This window comes from Bos taurus, chromosome 14 (assembly GCF_002263795.3).
Source record: "Bos taurus isolate L1 Dominette 01449 registration number 42190680 breed Hereford chromosome 14, ARS-UCD2.0, whole genome shotgun sequence".
In the NCBI taxonomy this organism is placed as follows: domain Eukaryota; kingdom Metazoa; phylum Chordata; class Mammalia; order Artiodactyla; family Bovidae; genus Bos; species Bos taurus.
In genome coordinates, this window is record NC_037341.1 from 65,093,069 (window position 1) to 65,112,911 (window position 19,843).

Consider the following 19,843-nt stretch of genomic DNA (forward strand, 5'->3'; position numbering starts at 1 on the left):
TTAGAATAAAATCATAAATAGTTGTCTACTTAAAACTCATTCCCCAACTTTGCTCAGGGTAGGAACATATCTAGCTAACAATACTCAGTACTCACCTCCCTAACTAGAATAAAAAGCAGATGTTGACAGGTAATATAAATACTGTTTTAAGAACTATGCATAAAACACTTAACAGTAGCAAGTTTAAGGCTGCTAACTTTAGCAAGGCCTACTTGGGAAGCTGTTCCTTGACTGACAGCATCTGGGAACCCTTATTACCTTTATTCTCTGTTATCAGTATGGTTTGCTCTACTTAAGACTTTTATACAAAAAAAAAAATTATATAAAACATCTGCTTTCCTTCTGGTAGTCGGGAATTTTGTAATGTGCTAGATAAGAGGTTGCTTGAATGAAAAGACTCAGTAAAAATCTGGGTCACTGAATCACTAACAGGCTTCCCTGAGAGAAACAGTCCATATATTAGTGTATATTTTGTTGGTAGAGAAAAGCAGTTCAAGTGTACCTTCACAGTAGGTAGAGGGCTTAGAAGGAGGGTTGTGTATGAATTTCAATTCTAATTTAATCATTTTTCATAGTTAATTTAAATCACAGTATTCTCTTGCTAATAATTATCTTCCATAACTTATCAATGATTATATTCTTTAAGTATCTTCTCTGGTGGCTCAGTCAGTAGAGTCTGCCTGCAATGTGGGAGACCCAGGTTCAATCCCTATGTTGGGAAGATCAACTGGAAAAGTAAATGTCAACCCACTCCAGTATTCTTGCCTGGAGAATTCCATGGACAGAGAATTCCTAGTGGGCTACAGTCCATGGGGTCACAAAGAGTCGGACATGACTGAGTAACTAACACTTTCAATTTCATATTCTTTAAGTGGTTGACTTTTCTCATTCACTAGCAAAGAGAGGTCTCGAACTCCTATCTACACTACACTACACATTATTCTATCCACACTACAACATTATATAGATAATTTGGGGGGCAGGGAGGAGGGGTAAGGGAAGAGAGATGACCTTAAAAACGGGTATTATTTATAGACTATTTACATTCTGAATGCTCACTCAAAAACACAAAGGAACACTTACATCTTTAGACATTCTCAATAGAAATCAGTAACCTCTGGAGATAAAGCAGAACAAACTGAAACATGGCATCTGGCCTCACAGACCCTATTTTCTATTTCAAAAATCTTCTGAACAAGTGACATCTGAGCCAGGCTCTGAAGGTTAAGTTAATATAAGTAAGTGAAACAGAGGGAGAAAGACATTGCAGAAGGATGGAAAAGCTTGAGCAAAGCCCTAAGACAAAAAGAAGCATAGCTATTTTGAGAAACTGAAAGGTTAATATAGAGCCAGATTTGAGTTTTCATACTATTAATAGGAAATCATTGAAGGTTGAGTGCTAAAATCATATCTGAACTTTCCAAAGCTTACTCAGGCACATGGTAAGCCATGGACTAGAAGAGGAAAAAGAAATGATGGAAGTTGCCCTAAAGTAATAGAGGTAAAAATGGAGCGAAATAGATGTATTATAAATGTACCTAGAAAATAAATTTGACAATCCTTGGTGACTGATTTACTACGGGTATATGATTCAACAAGGTAAAAAGTATCAATTATTGTAATGGCATAATTCTACTTAGCATGAAACACTTTAACAAAACGGTGCTTAAAAATGAAAAAAGTGACATGGAAGCAACCTAGGTGTCCATCAGCAGACGAATGGATAAGAAAGCTGTGGTACATATACACAATGGAGTATTACTCACCCATTAAAAAGAATACATCTGAATCAGTTCTAATGAGGTGGATGAAACTGGAGCCTATTATACAGAGTGAAGTAAGCCAGAAAGAAAAACACCAATACAGTATACTAACACATACATATGGAATTTAGAAAGATGGTAACAATAACCCTGTATGCGAGACAGCAAAAGAGACACAGATGTATAGAACAGTCTTTTGGATTCTGTGGGAGAGGGTGAGGGTGGGATGACTTGGGAGAATGGCATTGAAACATGTATAATATCATATGTGAAATGAATCACCAGTCCAGGTTCAATGCATGATACAGGATACTTGGGGCTGGTGCACTGGGATGACAAAGAGGGATGGTATGGTGAGGAAGGTGGGAGGGAGGTTCAGGATGGGGAACACGTGTACACCCATGGCAGATTCATGTTGATGTATGGCAAAACCAATACAATATTGTAAAGTAACTAGCCTCCAATTAAAATAAATAAATTTATATTAAAAAAATAATAATACTTAAAAATGAAAAAAGTTAGCAACAAAGACTATCTGAAGTATAGGACATCTTCTGCCTAATATGTGATTAAATGAATTTAAAAATTACATGGAAGTCTCATGAATAAATATACTAATTTTATCACAAAATTTCTATAAAATAAAAAATACAAGGTTTTAAAAAGGCACCAAATAAAGAGTACCAGGTTATAAACCTATACCAGGTCTTCCCTGGTGGTGCAGTGAATAGGAATCTGCCTGCCAATGCAGAGGACCTGGGTTTAATTCATGGTCAGGAAGATTCCACATGCCATGGAGAAGCTAAGCCCATGCACCACAACTACTGAGCCTGAGTACTGCAAGTACTGAAGCCCATGCACCTAGAGCCTGTGCTCCACAACGAGAGAAGCCACCACAATGAGAAGTTCATGCACCACAACAAAGAATAGCCCCCACTCCCCATAACTAGAGAAGACCTATGTACAGCAACAAAAACCCAGTTCAGCCAAATAAGTAATAAAATAAAACTTAAAAGCAAACAAACCTATACCAATGGTCAGCAAATTGTTTCTGGTAAAGGACCAGAGAGTAAAAATTTTCTAATTGTGAGCCATATGATTGCCGCTGCATTACTCAACACTGCCACTGTAGGACATAAGACGCCAAAGACAATATTTAAAGGAACAAGGCAGTTATTTTCCAATAAGTTTTTATTTACAAAAACAAGCAGGAAGCTAGAGCTGCCAACTCCCGATCTAGACAAAGAACACATAGAATATGCAAAAGTCAAGCCAAATGGTCAGATCAGATACCTGGCCAATGAGAAGCAAAGCAGTAAGCAGGCATATGCAATATGATCAGTAATTATCTTTTTAAAAAAAAAAAGGTAAAATTGGCAGTCTGCAGGTATATCCTTCAAAAACAGTCTGGTAACATTTAGTGGAGAGTACCACATCCACAAGACTGAAGTTAAGGAAAAAGCCTCCAGAATCTATGGCAGTCTGGAAAGGGAAATTTATGACCTTAGTCTTTGATGAAACAAGGAATGGCCCAGCAGAACAGACATCTAGGAACTGAAATGGCAGTTTAACATGGAAGCTTGGACAACTCAAGGAGAAGTTAGGCAACAGAGCTAAGGCACATAGTCAGAGCAGGATTAACTGCACAGCTGAGCAGATGCTCCTGAGTCAACCTGGATGTGTATTTCTTAAATCATTCCCAGATTAACAACAGAATCAAACCCAGATGTGAGGCACAGATGAAAAAGCAAGCAGAGATCAAGTGGATGTGGCTATACAGAAAAGTAAGGTGGCTGCAGAGTATCAAGCAGGCTCTTAGAAAAATGAGGAATCACAAAATAGTTACTACTACTTAAGGGGAAAGAGCAACAAAACTAGGTCAAGTCAGATAATGGAAAAAAAGCATTAGTTTTTTTACTGATAAGTTCTGCTTTCCTATTTACAAATAATATTAATCTAACAGCACATGAGATTTTCTAATGCTTTCTACTCATAGTCAATTAAATTTCAATAAAACAGAATAAAGCTGTATGTAGTTACTAATAAAATTTTTTGTAAGAGGACTATCTATTATTTACTTCTGACAATAAAATCTGAGGTAAATGTTATTATATTTGATACTTAAAACCAATGACTTATTAAATTTACATTACTTGAATATTTTCAATAAATTTATAATCCAGTTCTTAAAATTAAGTAATAACTGAAAGATAATTCATATGATCATCTAAATAATATGATCTATTGCAGCATATTAGATTTTATCAGAAAACCTCAGGACAAAAATAACAATAAAGAATAATGTGTGCAATCAAAGATCACATATTTCCCAGGTACACTGATACATCTTTGACGCAGTGTCCAAGTCTAGCTGTTACTAGGGTAATAATAAACAACTGTTTAACTGAGCTGATATATTAACCACAATATATACCACAAAAGAAAAAATAATTAATTCTTCCAAGTACTGGCAGAGGAAACGGTAACACTAATACTGAACATTAATATTAATGTTATACTTAAAATAGAAAAGAGATAATAAATCAGCCCTTCTTTTGGGGTGTGGTAGGGCATGAAGGCAAGGAATTTGAAGAGCAAGGTATGCAGGATTTGATTCAACCAGAGATGATGTATGAGGCTAGACAGAATGCTGGTCCGAAAGGGTTTTAAGTTTATCCTGAGAGCAATGGCGAGTCACTGATAATAAGAAACGGACTGATGAGGTTACTCTTCCTTTCTTGATGCATTTTTCAGGAAGGGTGAGGCCAGCAGTACTTTGGTAGCCAGATAAGGCTACTAAACACATCCGTGGAATGAAAGGATGGTTCAAAATATGCAAATCAATAAATGTGACACAATCACACTAATAAGAAAAAAAATCATACAATCATCTCGATAGATACAGGAAAAGCATTTGGAAAAATTCAACTTCCATTCACGATAAATACACATAAAAAACTAGGTAGAGAAGGAACATACTCAACAAAATAAAGGCCATAAAAGCAAACAGCTAACATCATCCTCAGTGGTGAAAGGTTGGAAACTTGCCTAAGATCAGAAACAACAAAAGGGCACCCACTCTTACCAATCCGACTCGATAATACTGGAAGACCCAACCAGAGCAAACAGGCAAGACACAAAAATCATATTTAGAAAGGAAGAACTAAAACCATCTCTATTTGCAGATTACATTATTTTATAGAGAGAAAATCCTAAAGACACACTAAAAAACTATTAATCTCATGAACAAACTCACCAAAGTTGTAGGAAACAAAACTGACATACAAAAATCAGTGAATCGGTGGCATTTCCTATATAAGAATGACAAATTATGTGGAAAAAAATAAAGAAAATGGTTCCACTTACAAGAGCATCAAAAACAATGAAATCTTTACAAATAAATTTAATCAAGGAGGTGAAAGATCTTTACAGTGAAAATTACAAGACATTGATAATGAAAAAGACTGAAGATAACCCAAATAAATGAAAAGATAGCCCATGTTCATGGACCTAAAGAATTAATAGTGTTAAAATGTTTACGCTACCCAAAGCCAACTACAGATTCAACATAATTTCTAAAAAGATCCCAGTATCAGTTTTTTTTCCCCAAACATAGAAAAAAAAAAACCTAAAATTTACATGAAACGACAGAAACCTCAACAGTCAAAGCAACCCTGACAAAGAACAGCAAAGCTGGAAGCATCAACTTTCCAGTTTCAAACTATATTAAAAAGCAACAGGAATCAAAAAACTATGGAACAGGCATAAAAACAGTTGTATGGAACAATGGTACAGAATCAAGAAAGCAGAAACGAACACAAGCATACTAACATTTGATAAGGGAGTAAAGAATACTCAAAATGATGGATGAGAAAACTGGATATTCACATGTTAAAAGAATAAAATTAGATCCCTATCTCACACGTTTTTGGATATAATACAAACACAAGCAACAGAAGCAAAAATAAATGAGTACATCAAAACTAACAACAAAAAAATAGACTTCTACATAGCAAAAGAAATTCACAAAAAGAAAAGGACATCTACCGAATGGGAGAAAATAATTCAAAATCATCTATCTGCTAAGAGACTAATATTCAATATATATTGACTAATATTCAATATAGAGAAAGACTTCATATAAATCAACGGCAGGAAAAAAATACAATTTAAAAATGGGTAAAGGAGCTGAATAGACATTTATCCAAAGAAAATATACAAATAGCAAACACGTACACAAAAATGTCCTCAGCATCACTAATCATTAGGGAAATGCAAATCAAAACCACAAGGAGGTATCACCTCATACTGGTTACACTATCATTAAAGAAGAGAGAAAAAAATAACAAATGGTGGCCAGGAAATGTGGAGGAAATGCTGGCCAGGAAATGTGGAGGAAAGAGAACCTTTGAGCAGTGCTGCTGGGATTGTAAACTGGTGTGACTATAATGGAGAACAGAATGCAAGTTATTCAAAAAATTAAAAATAGAACTATCATATGACCCAGCAAATTTTCTTCTGGGTCTATGTCGAAAGGAAATAAAATCCTACGTGAAAGAGATATCTGCACTCTCATGATCACTGCAGCATTATTTACATAGCCAAGATATGAGAACAACCAAAGTCTCTATCAACCGATGAATGGATAAACAAAATACGAAAATATGCTGCAAACACACATGGAATACTCAAGTTCAGTCACACAGTCGTGCTCGACTCTTTGTAACCCCACGGACTGCAGCACGCCAGACCTCCCTGTCCATCACCAACTCCCGGAGTTTATTCAAACTCATGTCCATTGAGTTGGTGATGCTATCCAACCATCTCATCCTCTGTCATCCCCCTTCTCCTCCTGCCTTAAATCTTTCTCAGCATCAAGGTCTTTTCAAATGAGTCAACTCTTCGCATCAGGCTTTGGCCAAAGTATTTGAGTTTCAGCTTCAGCATCAGTCCTTCCAAAGAGTATTCAGGACTGATTTCCTTTAGGATGGACTGGTTTTATCTCCTTGCAGTCCAAGGGACTCTCGAGAGTCTTTTCCAACACCATAGTTCAAAAGCATCAATTCTTCGGCTTTCTTTATAGTCCAACTCTCACATCCATACATGACTACTGGAAAAACCATAGCCTTGACTAGACGGACCTTTGTTGACAAGTAATGGTCTCTGCTTTTTAATAAACTGTCTAGGTGGGTCATAACTTTTCTTCCAAGGACCAAGTGTCTTTTAATTTCATAGCTGCAGTCACCATCTGCAGTGATTTTGGAGGCCCCAAAAATAAAGTCTCTCACTGTTTCCATTGTTTCCCCATCTATTTCCCATGAAGTAATGGGACCAGATGCCATGATCTTAGTTTTCTGAATGTTGAGCTTTAAGCCAACTTTTTCACTCTCCTCTTTCACTTTCATCAAGAGGCTCTTTATTTCTTCTTTGCTTTCTGCCATAATGGAGGTGTCATCTGCATATCTGAGGTTATTGATATTTCTCCTGGCAATCTTGATTCTACCTTCTGCTTCATCCAGCCCAGCATTTCTCATGATGTACTCTGCATAGAGGTTAAATAAGCAGGGTGACAGTATACAGCCTTGTCCCTATTTGGAACCAGTCTGTTGTTCCATGTTCAGTTCTTACTGTTGCTTCTTGAACTGCATACAGATTTCTCAAGAGGCAGGTCAGGTGGTCTGGTATTTCCATCTCTTTCAGAATTTTCCATAGATTGCTGTGATTCACACAGTCAAAGGCTTTGGTGTAGTCAATAAAGCAGAAGTAGATGTTTTTCTGGAACTCTCTTGCTTTTTTGATGATTGAACAGATGTTGGCAATTTGATCTCTGGTTCCTCTTTTTCTAAATCCAGCTTGAACTTCTGGAATTTCACAGTTCACATACTGTTGAAGCCTGACTTGAAGACTTTTGAGCATTACTTTGGTAGCATGTGAGATGATTACAACTGTGTGGTAGTTTGAGCATTCTTTGGCATTGCCTTTCTTTGGGATTGGAATGAAAGCAGACCTTTCCCAGACCTGTGGCCACTGCTGAGTTTTCCAAAAGTATTCCACGGAATATTATTCAATCAAAAAAACAAAGGAAATTCTGGCATTTCTCTCTCTCTCTCTCTCACACACACACACACACACAAGAAAAGATGGCCCTTAAGGGCCATCTTAAGTGAAATAAGTCAAGAAAGGCAAATACTGTTTCATCTCACATATATGTTGAGAGTAGGAGAGGAGACTTCACAGAAAAAGAGACCAGATTTGTGATTACAACAGGCAGAGTATAGAGGGTAGAGAAATTGGATAAAGGCAGTCAAAAGGTGGGTAAGGAAACTGGATAAAAGTAGTCAAAAGGTGGGCTCCCCAGGTAGCTCAGCTGATAAAGAATCCGCCTGCAATGCATGAGACCCTGGTTCAATTCCTGGATCAGGAAGCTACCCTGGAGAAGGGATAGGCTACCCACTCCAGTATTCTTGGACTTCCCTGGTGGTTCAGCTGGTAAAGAATTTGACTGCAATGTGAGAGACCTGGGTTTGAGGCCTGGGTTGGGAAGATTCCCTACAGGAAGGCATGGCAACCCACTCCAGTATTCCTGGGCTTCCTTGGTGGCTCAGACAGAAAAGAATCCACCTGCAATGCAGGAGACCTGGGCTCAGTCCCTGGATTGGGAAGATTCTCTGGAGGAGGGCATGGCAATCCACTCCAGTGTTCTTGCCTAGAGAATCCCCATGGACAGAGGAGCCTGACAGGTTACAGTCCATGGGGGCACAGAGTTGGAAACCACTGAATGACTCAGCGCAGTCAAAAGATATATACTTCCACTTATAAAATAAATAAGGGACTTCCCTATAGCTCAAATGATAAAGAATCTGTGTGCAATGTAGGAGACCTGGGTTCAATCCCTGAGTCAGTAAGATCCCCTGGAAAAGGAAATGGCAATCCACTCCAGTATTCCTGCCTGGAGAATCCCATGGACAGGAGCCTAATGGGCTACATTCCATGGGATCACAAAGAGTTGGACATGACTAAGTGACTAGCACACACACAAACACATATAAAATAAATAAGTACTGGAAATGTAAAGCACAACATGATGACTATAGCTAACGGCTGTGTATTATATTTGAAAGTTGCTAAAGGAATAAATCCTGTAAGTTCTCATTGCAAGGGGAAAAATATTTTCTTTTTTTATTCTAAATATACAAGGCAACGGATAGTAATTAAACTTACTGTGGTAATCATTTCCCAATAAGTGAAAGGCAAGTCATTATGCTGCATGACTATTTTAACAATATTGACTCCTCCAATCCATGAGCATGAGTATCTTTTTCATTTGTGTCTTTGCTATTTATTTTATTAAATTATTATTCTGATTTAAACATCAAAAAGTCTTACTGGTAATTTTAATGCAAATTTAACTCAAGTATTTTTATTTATAGCCAAGGATAAATTAAGAATCAATACTTCTATCTAGAAAGAAAATTTTATCACAGTTCAAAACACATGTTTCAGAACGCACTGGACATACATGTTGAGGGAAGTAGTGAGGGACAGAAAAGGCGTATCACTGTACCTCAATCTTTTTCCTAAATGGTTAAAGAACTGTTCAACAACTCCAAAACCCTTTTTATATGCACACCTGGGAAGAATACCAAATCCGAAACTTTCCTCAGAGTTACACTGATGTGGTTTCAGACCAGATGTTTAAATGTTACAGTATGTACATTTTCTTCCCCTCTTCTAAGGCAGAAGTAAAGTAAGAGGAATATTTGACTTCACTCCACAAGAGACCTATTTAATAGTTTGGCGGTTATGTAAGTAAAGGTAGCTTGGCTAAGTCAATGTTGACGACATACAGAACGACATGATCCTAATGAGTTGGAAAATATTGGCTCTCATGAGAATAGACCAGATGCTACTGAGCTGAGAAAGCTACTGTATTATTGAATTTCATTTTTATGAGGTAAAATTTATTATTCAACCATTAAGGTATCCCACATGAAATCTTGCATAAAATACTTTTACAGTTACATTCTGGAAAGTAGATTTTTATTTTAACATTAAGACAACACTTAAATAACAGATTCAAATGTCCATTTGATCACCTTGCACATAGATTTTAAAGTCTGTAAGTAATTTCCCAACAAAGACCAGAGCTAGACTGTCAACAAAACAATGAACTATCTGAATAAAGAAAAAGAAGTAACAAGTCTTCGTTTCCCTGAGCAAACAAAAGCCATGTGTGACTTTGTATTTTAACCCTGAGCAAAAGGACAAAACTTACAACCTCTATGATATGAGCACCATCAGAAACAAACAAAAAAAATGTGTAAATCAAGATCTCAACTACTCATACTTACTTCCAACTTTAATATCTCTGCTTTATTATTTATAATTTTTTATTATTTTAACTAAATTCCCAATATTTTATATTCTTTCATTACATGATTTCTATGGAATAGAAAACTTTGATTATCTTACTTTTATTCTGGTCTTATCTACCAGAGTTTGGTAGATGTAACAAAAACAAATAGTAACAGAAAGGTCCAAAACCCTGGCTTCAAAAACTAGCTTACTTCATGAATATCTCTGGGACGATACATGAGAAATACACTGGATTGCTCTAAGCAAAACTTTTCACACCATGTAACGGAGGATACATAACCTGCCGACATCAATATTACAAGTAAGATAAACAAAAATTAATGTATGAGAAATATCAGCCTAAAAAAGGTGAGTCAATTCAGATTGTTCAAGTAAGTCTTATGGTATCCAGTCCCTGCAAAACGCAGCTCAGTAAAGGAAAAATGCATAGTAGACAACTGTATAGTATGTGAAAAGCAGATTAAAGGACACAGTTTCATATACTTCTAGCATCCCACTGCACTTCAATATTCTGTTGCTCCACTCCCGTTTGGAATCTCTAGTAGAAGAGAGAATACATGGTTCTTCACAGCTGACCAAGAGCCTGGAATAGCCTCTTGTCAACAACTATATTAAAAAGGCACTGATGTATAGAACAGTCTTATGGACTCTGTGGGAGAGGGAGAGTGTGGGAAGATTTGGGAGAATGGCATTGAAACATGTAAAATATCATGTATGAAACGAGATGCCAGTCCAGGTTCGATGCATGATACTGGATGCTTGGGGCTAGAGCACTGGGACGACCCAGAGGGACGGTATGGGGAGGGAGGAGGGAGGAGGGTTCAGGATGGGGAACACATGTATACCTGTGGCGGATTCATTTTGATATTTGGCAAAACTAATACAATTATGTAAAGTTTAAAAATAAAATAAAATTAAAAAAAAAAAAACAGGGGGCACAATGCACAATCTCTTCAATAAGCTCAAACAAGACCTTACCTACATCTTGAATTCTGGTCTTCTTTTATATAGTTCACTACTTTGTTATCCTATTTACTTTCTTCCTTACTTTTTGAATGTACCTTTTCCCTATTATCTCCTCAGCTAAAACACTGGATCAATGAGACTCCAATTCTGACAGTCGTTACCTCGGTCTCCAAGAACCTCACACCTTACAACCACTTTCATAAGCAATATTCCTGGGTGTATGATGCCAGCAGACACCTATAGCCAGGACAAAACAACAAATGCACTCCACAAACAATACTGCATTTCACAAATACTCTAGGAGTAGATCAACAAATATTATCACCGTTTTCTAAATAAAAAAGTTAATTGAAATAAAATGAAACAAATTGCCCTTTGTTTAGACATAAATAGATGATCATGCTATAATTCAGTAAATTTTAATAGTTGAAAACTAAAAATACTCTTATCTGAGAGAGACAGTAAGGCAGTCACTATACCAGGATCTATATGTAACAGATTAATATAACTCAATGCACAAAACTATATCTCTAACAAGCATTAGCACAGAAAGTTTTTCCTACTTATTTTAATAATTGTTAATTTTATTCTCTTTTTAAAAGGCTGAGAAGAAAAATCCAGTGTAGCTTTAAGAACATGTAGCATAATTCAATATTCACACAGATATTCGCATAAAGAGAACATAGAGTCTATTAAAATAATAAATAAATGATACAGAGGCTATAAAGAAAATGCCTTTTCTTCCTTAAAGGGATTTGCAGTTTTGATATTTGAAACAAAATTTGATGTTTCATTTCTGAAGCACCATTATTACCTAACATTTAAAGACAAGTGCACAAGGCTGTTGCATATTCTATGACCCAGTGAAATCTATCAACCTAAAGTTACTTGATTTTACATATATAGACATGTTTAATACCTTCAGTTATTAAAAGAGAAAACGTTAATTAAGATTAAATAGGTATTTTTAAGAAAATAATGAGGTGAATAAAATAGTAAAATAACTGTACCTTTAAACCAAGAATAAAGGATTATTATTCTGGGCTTAGTTTTCTTTATATAAAAATGCTGCATAGGAAGTACAATTATTGCTCTACTGCTAAAAGGTAATGCTCAAAATCCTTCAAGGTAGGATTCAGCAGTACCTGAACCAAGAACCTACAGATGTAGAAGCTGGATTTACAAAAAGAAGAACCAGAGACCAATTTGCCAACATCCATTTAATAAAAGAAAAAGCAAAAGAATTCCAGAAAAAGAGCTACTTCTGCTTCATTGACTACGCTGAAACCTTTGACTGTGTGGATTTCAACAAACTGTGGAAAATTCTTAAAGAGATGAGAATACAAAACTACCTTACCTCCCTCTTGAGAAACCTGTATGCAAGTCAAGAAGCAACAGTTACAACCTGTCATAGAACAAAGGACTGGTTCAAAATTGGGAAAGGAGTACATCAAGGCTGTATACTGTCACCCTAATTATTTAAATTCTCTGCAGAGTACATCTTGTGAAATGTAGGGCTGGATAAAGCTCAAGCTGGAATCAAGATTGCCGAGAGAAATATCAACAACCCAAGATATGCAGATGGTACCACTCTAATGGCAGAAAGCAAAGATGAACTAAAGAACCTCTTGATGAAGGTGAAAGAGGAGAGTAAAAAAGCTGACTTAAAACTCAACATTCAAAAAACTAAGACCATGGCATCCAGTCCCATCATTTCTTTGCAAACAGATGGGGAGGAAAGTGGAAACAGTGACAGACTTTATTTTCTTGGGCTCCAAAATCACTGCAGATGGTGACAATGGTCATGAAATTAACAGAAACTTGCTCCTTGGAAGAAAAACTATGACAATCATAGACAGCATATTAAAAAGCAGAGACATTACTTTATCAACAAAGGTCAAACAGTCAAAGCTACGGCTTTTCCAGGAGTCGTGTCTGGATGTAAGAGTTGGACCATAAAGGAGGCTGAGCACCAAAGAATTGATGCTGTCGAATTATGGTGCTGGAGAAGACTCCTGAGATTCCCTTGGACAGCAAGGAGATCAAACCAGTTAATCCTAAAGGGAATCAACCCTGAATATTCATGGGAAGGACTGATGATGAAGCTGAAACTCCATACTTTGGCCACCTGATGCGAAGAACTGACTCATTTGAAAAGACCTTGATGCTGGGGAAGACTGAGGGCAGGAGAAGAAGGGGGTAACAGAGGATGAGATGATTGGATGGCATCATCGACTCAATGGACATGAGTTTGAGCAAACTCCAGGAGATAGTGAAGGACAGGGAGGTCTGGTGTCCTGCAGTCCATGGGGCCGCAAAGAGTCGGACACAACTGAGTGATCAAACAGCAAAAGCACTGTACTAAGAATAAAATGAACAGAGTAAGATTTGGGGGGGCGAGATGGGAGCAAAAAACAAAGAAATAAAACTAGACACTTGGAAATCAGGCTTTTAAAAAATATTTTAGCTGATTAATTCAATGATACACTTTATATCTGCTTCATTTGATAAAAATAAGAAATCTTAGAAAAGAGATAAAAACTTCCTGACACATTTCATTTTCCTCAACTCCCTTAATCTCCAAAAAAATTAGTCCCAGATTATCAGGTTACAAATCACTTAACCTGTGATTACTTATCTATTCAATTTTTTTAAGACTATGGCAGAATCCTATCAGGAGAGAATGTTTTCAGAGTAAGAAATTTTAAATAAGATGCTTTTACATAGCACAGTCCATTCAATAAATTCAGAAAAGGAAATATTGAATTAATTTGTCAGATTGAATATTATACACTAAGTATGATCAAAAATTAGTATGAATTTTTAAGCTATCTAAGCAACAAAAACAAAAATTTTAAATAAAGGTAGATTAATAAGATGAGATGACTAAAGAGCCTTGTGATAGGGTGAAAAAGCTGGCTTAAAACTCAACATTGAAAAATAAGATCATGGCATACGGTCCCATCACTTCATGACAAATAGATGGGGAAAAAGTGGAAACAGTGACAGACTTTATTTTCTTGGATTCCAAAATCACTGCAGAAGGTGACTGCAGTCATGAAATTAAAAGATGCTTGCTCCTTGTTAAAAAGCTATGACAAACCCAGAGAGCATATTAAAGAGACACCACTTTGCCAACAAAGGTCCAAACATGTTTTTCTCATGTAGTCATGTACAGATGTGAGAGTTGTACCATAAAGAAAGCTGAGCGCCAAAGAATTGATGCTTTCGAACTGTGGTGCTGGAGAAGCCGCTTGATAGTTTCATGGACTGCAAGGAGACCAAACCAGTCAATCCTAAAGGAAATCAACTCTGAATATTCACTGGAAGGACTGATGCAGAAAAGTCCCTGATCCTGGGAAAAACTGAAGGCAAACGGAAAACAGTATGGCCGAGGATGAGCCATTTAGACAGTATCACCAACTCTATGAACATGAATTTGAGCAAACTCCGGAAGACAGTGAAGGACAGGGAAATCTGGCGTGCAGCAGTCCACGGGTCCCAAGAGTGAGATATGACTTAGCAACTGAACATCAAACAACAAATACTATGAGATACCCAACCAAAAAACAAAACAAACAAAAAACTCTGGAAGGAATGTCACAGAAAATAGAAATCTGATAAACAACAACAACAAAAAAAAGAATTAGTTAATTTCAAACAGTGATAAATGCTTCTGCTAAAGAACGGCTTCTCTGTAGACGATTCAGGTGAAAATCTGAAAGAAAAGCTTTTGTACAGTAACTCTAATAAAATAATGGTCATATGAATGGTAATGACAAAATGTTTTAGTCCCTTAGGGCTGCTATCAGAAATTTATTTCTCTCAGTTCTGGATACAGAAAGTCCAGAATCAGTCTGCCAGCATGGTCACGGTCTGGTGAGAACCACCTCCTGCTCCAGACTACCTACTTCTTCATCTGTCCTCAGATGATAGCAGGGTTAAGGGAGCTACTCTCTGGCCTCTTTTAATATGGACACTGATCTCATGACTACACTCTCATGATCTAATCAACCCCCAAAGGCTCCACATTTCCTAATGCCATGACAATGGCATTAGAATTTCAACATATGAATTTTGGTGGGACACAAACATTCAGACCACAACACATAATTCAATCCAGTTAAAACAGTCATCCATTTAAAACATTTTTTTAACAAGATAAAATTCATGTAACATAAAATTCATCCTTTTAAAGTGCACAATTAAGAGGAATTTACCATATTCACAAGAGTGAAAACTTCACCACTATCTACTTCAAGAACATTTTCATCAATCCAAAAGAAACTCATGAAGTCATTCCCCATCCCTCCTTTCCCCAGGCTCTGGCAACCATTAATCTACTACTTCTCTCTATGGATCCGCCTATTCTAAGCATTTCATAAAACTAGAATCAAAATATGAGACTTTTTGCATCTGGCTTCTTCTAATTAGCATTAATATTTTCAAGGTTCATCCACATAAGATAATGAAGTATCAGTACCTCATTCCTTTTTATGTCTGAATAATATTTCATTGTAAAGATATAACACATTTTGCTTATCCATTCATCAGTAAGAGACATTTGTACTGTTTCCACCTTTTGGCTGTTAAGAATACATGCTATGTGATCTCCATTACATGTGGAATTTTAAAAGGTCAAATTCATAGAAGCGGAGGGCAGAATACTGTTTACCAGAAGTAGGGAAGTGGGGGAAATAAGAGATATTGATCAAAGAATACAAAGATGCAGTTTTATACAATGAGTAAATTCTAGAAATCTAAAGTACAGCATGATGATTTTAGGTAATAATACTGTATCATATACTGGAAATTTGTTAAGAGTAAATTTCAGGTGCTCTCATCATAGGAAAAAAAATGGTACCTATGTGAGAAGGTATGTTAATTAGCTTGACTGGTAATCCTTTCACTAAATATATAAAAACATCATGTTGCACACCTTAAATATATAAAATTGTTATTAAAAAATAAATACTTTTGGTAATTCCTGAGTGGTCCACTGGTTAACACTCTATGCTTTCACTTCAAGGGGCATGGGTTCAATCCCTGGTTGAGGAACTAAGAGTCCACATACTGTGCAGCATGAAGAAAAATAATTTTTTTAATTTTTAATAAAAATAAATCAATAAACACTTCTGCATGCAAAAAAGGAAAAGATAACAATGCTATGAATTCATGTATAAGATGTTATGTAGTATGTGTTTTCAATTCTCGGCTACATATATATATATATATATATATATATATATATATGAGTAAAACTGCTGGGTTATATCCCAGATGGCGCTAGAGGTAAAGAACCCATCTGCCAATGCAGGAGACCTAAGAGACCGGGTTTGATCCCTGAGTCCAGAGATCCCCTGGAGGGGGGCATGGCAACCAACTTCAGTATTCTTGCCTGGAGAATCTCCATGGACAAAGGAGCTGGTGGATTACAGTCCATAGGGGTGCACAGAGTTGGACACAACTGAAGCAACTTAGTATGCACACATATTAACTCTACATTTAACTTTCTGAAGAACAAATTGTTTTTCAAAGCAGTATCAGTTATTTTGTAAGTTAATAATTCAGTAAGAGGATACAAATTTCAAACAATTATACAAAGGAAAATTAAATGAGAAAAATAGCATTTTTTTAAAAAGTAGGTAACTAAAACAGTATAAAAGGAAATGAAACAGTAAGATGATAGAAACAAAGACAAAAAATACAATCACAAGTATAAATGAATTGAATTTACTAGCAAAAAGGCAGATTATAAAATTTGATCTAAAATATCTAGTTCTATGCTATTTCCAAGACATATACCTAAAGCATAAAAATATAGATAGGTTTTAAGTAAAATAATGAAAATAGAAGTATAGCAAAAACCAACCAAAGATAAAACAATTATAACTATGTTAATATGATAAAAATAGATATAATTCAAAAGACTAAGAAACAGAGTCACTACATTTAATAAAAGCATCAAATCAAAAAGAGAATATAAATATGGATATGTGTATAGGTGTATATACATATAAGAAGATCTGTACACTATCTCAGAGGATTTAGAGAATTCAAAGCCCTTTCATAAGCTAAGAATTTCTAAACAAATGAAACATCAGTCCTATAATCTCTTTATAGAATCCTAAAAATCTGACAAAAAACAACCATAAAACTTTGCATTAGGCAATGGCTATATCAAATGTTAAAAGGCTCTAATTAAACTGTGTCTTTTAAGAATTTATAAAACACTCCCCATAGTAAAGTCTGACCTTAAAACCTTAAAAAGCATTGTATAACAACAAAACCAAATTTATTTTACTAAATAAATAATGTATAAAATAACATCTTAAGCATAACTACACTTAATAAAAATACATCCTTTTATGTTACCAACAAAAGTAACTTTATTTGAGCTGATACAATGTAAAAGAAGCAAGGCTTCTCTAAGTTTTCCTATTTATGTATAAAGTGAGTGATAAGATGAAGATAATACTGGCATCAAAGTAAATTTTTAATTTTCAGTAGTTCATTCAGGGTGTAAGACTCAAGTTTTTCACATAAATAAAATAAATAACTTGCTTACAAATGCTAAAATACTGCAATTAAGAATTTTTTTCCAGCACTCAGTTTGAGTTCCCTGAATCATACAGCAAATGGCCACAGGCTATCTATTTTACATATTGTAATGTAACAACCCAGTGGGGTGGGATGGGGAGGAAGGTGGGAGGGAGGTTCAAGAGGGAGAGGACATATGTATACCTATGATTCATGTTGATGTTTGGCAGAAACCAACACAATTCTGTGAAGCAATTATCTTTCAGTTAAAAAAAAAATAAATTTAAAATAAAATAAAAAAAGGAATTTTATTCCACTCTACCAGCATAATCAAATATATTATATTTATAATTGACTTTAATCATTTCAAATATACACACTGATCCCCTCAAAAGTTGTCCAAGAATTTGAACAAAGACTTGGTAAAAAATAATCCCTTGCAAGTATAAAATATATCTACAAGTTGATAGCAGAGAACAAAAATGAATGACTTAACTCATATCTTGGATTTTCCACAGGAACTATAAATGCCTGCTTTCACAGAAATACACTTCAATTTAAGTTGATCATGCTATACAAATGAATTTGAATGATAAAATATTAGTCACTTCTAATAAGAGTTTTCCATAGACTTGTCAAGAAGACGGTGTTCTTACCTACAGTCTGGAAAACTTCATTCATCAAAGCTTCATTAACTGCTAAAGAGCTGACATTTCCACTATGAGACCAACTTTGATATATTGCTTGAAGCAGAAGTGTCTGAGCTCTTGTAGCTTGAACTGTGAGATTTGGAAGCTCAAAAATGCCTTCAGTTATAGCAATCTGAGATCTTTTGGTCCTGCATAAGAAAACAGAAAGCATAACAAACAATATATTAAGTGATATTTATTTTTAAAAAAATATGAAATAAAATTGCAAGACAAAAAGGTATCCAGGGACATTATTTTAATTAGAGTTCCATCAACGAGAAATGCAATTCTACTAACTTTATTTCAGAACCTGTAACAATAATAAAAAATACAAGCTAGAATAATGTCCACACACATATTCATACACATATATACTGCTCGAGCATTATACTTTAATCAAGTCAATCATCAAAAATAAAAATAATACTAATACTAATTAATTTACTACTAATTACTAGTAGGAAATCCTTATTCTCTTTTCTTAAATTTACTTTCTGCACAATTTGGAAAGGTTACTTTCCATTCACAGTTATTACAAAATATTGGCTACATTCCTCATGTTGCACAATACATCCTTGAACCTATTTTACATCCCACTGTTTGTGTCTCCCCTTCTCCCCTTGGTACCCACTACTTGGTTCTCTGTATCTGTGTGTCTGCTTCTTTTTTCTTTTTTTTCTTATTACATTCATTAGTCTGTTGTATTTTTTTTAGATTCCACATATAAATGATATCATACAGTATTTGACTTATTTCAGTTAGCCCAGTATTTTTCAAGTCTATCCACATTGTTGCAAATGGCAAAATTTCATTCTTTTCTACAGCTGAGTAGTATTCCACTGTGTGTATATACACACACCACATCTTCTTTATCCATTCCTCTGTAGATGGACACTTGTTTCTATATCTTGGCAACTGCAAATAATGCTGCTTACGAACACTAGAGTACATTATCTTTTCAAATTAGTGTTTCTATTTTTTTTAAACATTTACCCAGGAGTTGAACTACTGGATCATATGATAGTTCTGTTTTTAGCTTTTTGAGAAATCTCCACACTGTTTTCCACAGCGGCCGCACCAATTTATATTTACTAAACCAAATTCAATAAAATTAAAAGGAATGAAATCATACAGAACATACGTGCAGATTATACTGGAATTAAACTATAAACTAATAAAAGTATCTGTAAAATCCTCAGATATTTAGATATTAAAAACATAAAATACACTGAAGAACAGAGCAAATGAAATTGAGAAAGTCACAGACAACTTTCGCAAAAGTATAAAATGATAGAAAAGGACATTGATATGATTGTCTGAAAAGCATAACCTAAAATATACATAATTGATACGCCTGGAGAAAACAACGAATAGAGAAAAAAAGTGGTATGGGCATGCATTTTAATAAAGTAACATGGAGGGACCAGGACTTTTCCAGAACTCCCCTTCTACAAAATTCCCGAACCTGTCCACTACAGACTAGTAAAAACAACCAGTGTATGGGGGCTA

The 19,843-nt window shown here is 35.4% G+C and overlaps 1 protein-coding gene across 34 annotated transcripts in view; it reads right to left on the reverse strand.

Annotated features, from left to right (window-relative positions):
* Positions 1–19,843, reverse strand: part of VPS13B (vacuolar protein sorting 13 homolog B) — an 806,276-nt gene that overhangs the window by 639,776 nt on the left and 146,657 nt on the right. For 33 of the 34 annotated variants that reach the window (XR_009490398.1, XM_059874347.1, XM_059874354.1 and 30 more), the window contains one exon: positions 18,302–18,483. Coding sequence is in view for 32 of the 34 variants with exons in the window: in XM_059874347.1 (XP_059730330.1) it covers positions 18,302–18,483 (182 nt within the window). In the remaining 2 variants the exon portion in view is untranslated. Of the gene's footprint in view, positions 1–18,301; positions 18,484–19,843 lie in introns of those variants that run through there. The other variant, XM_025001975.2, reaches the window with a different exon arrangement.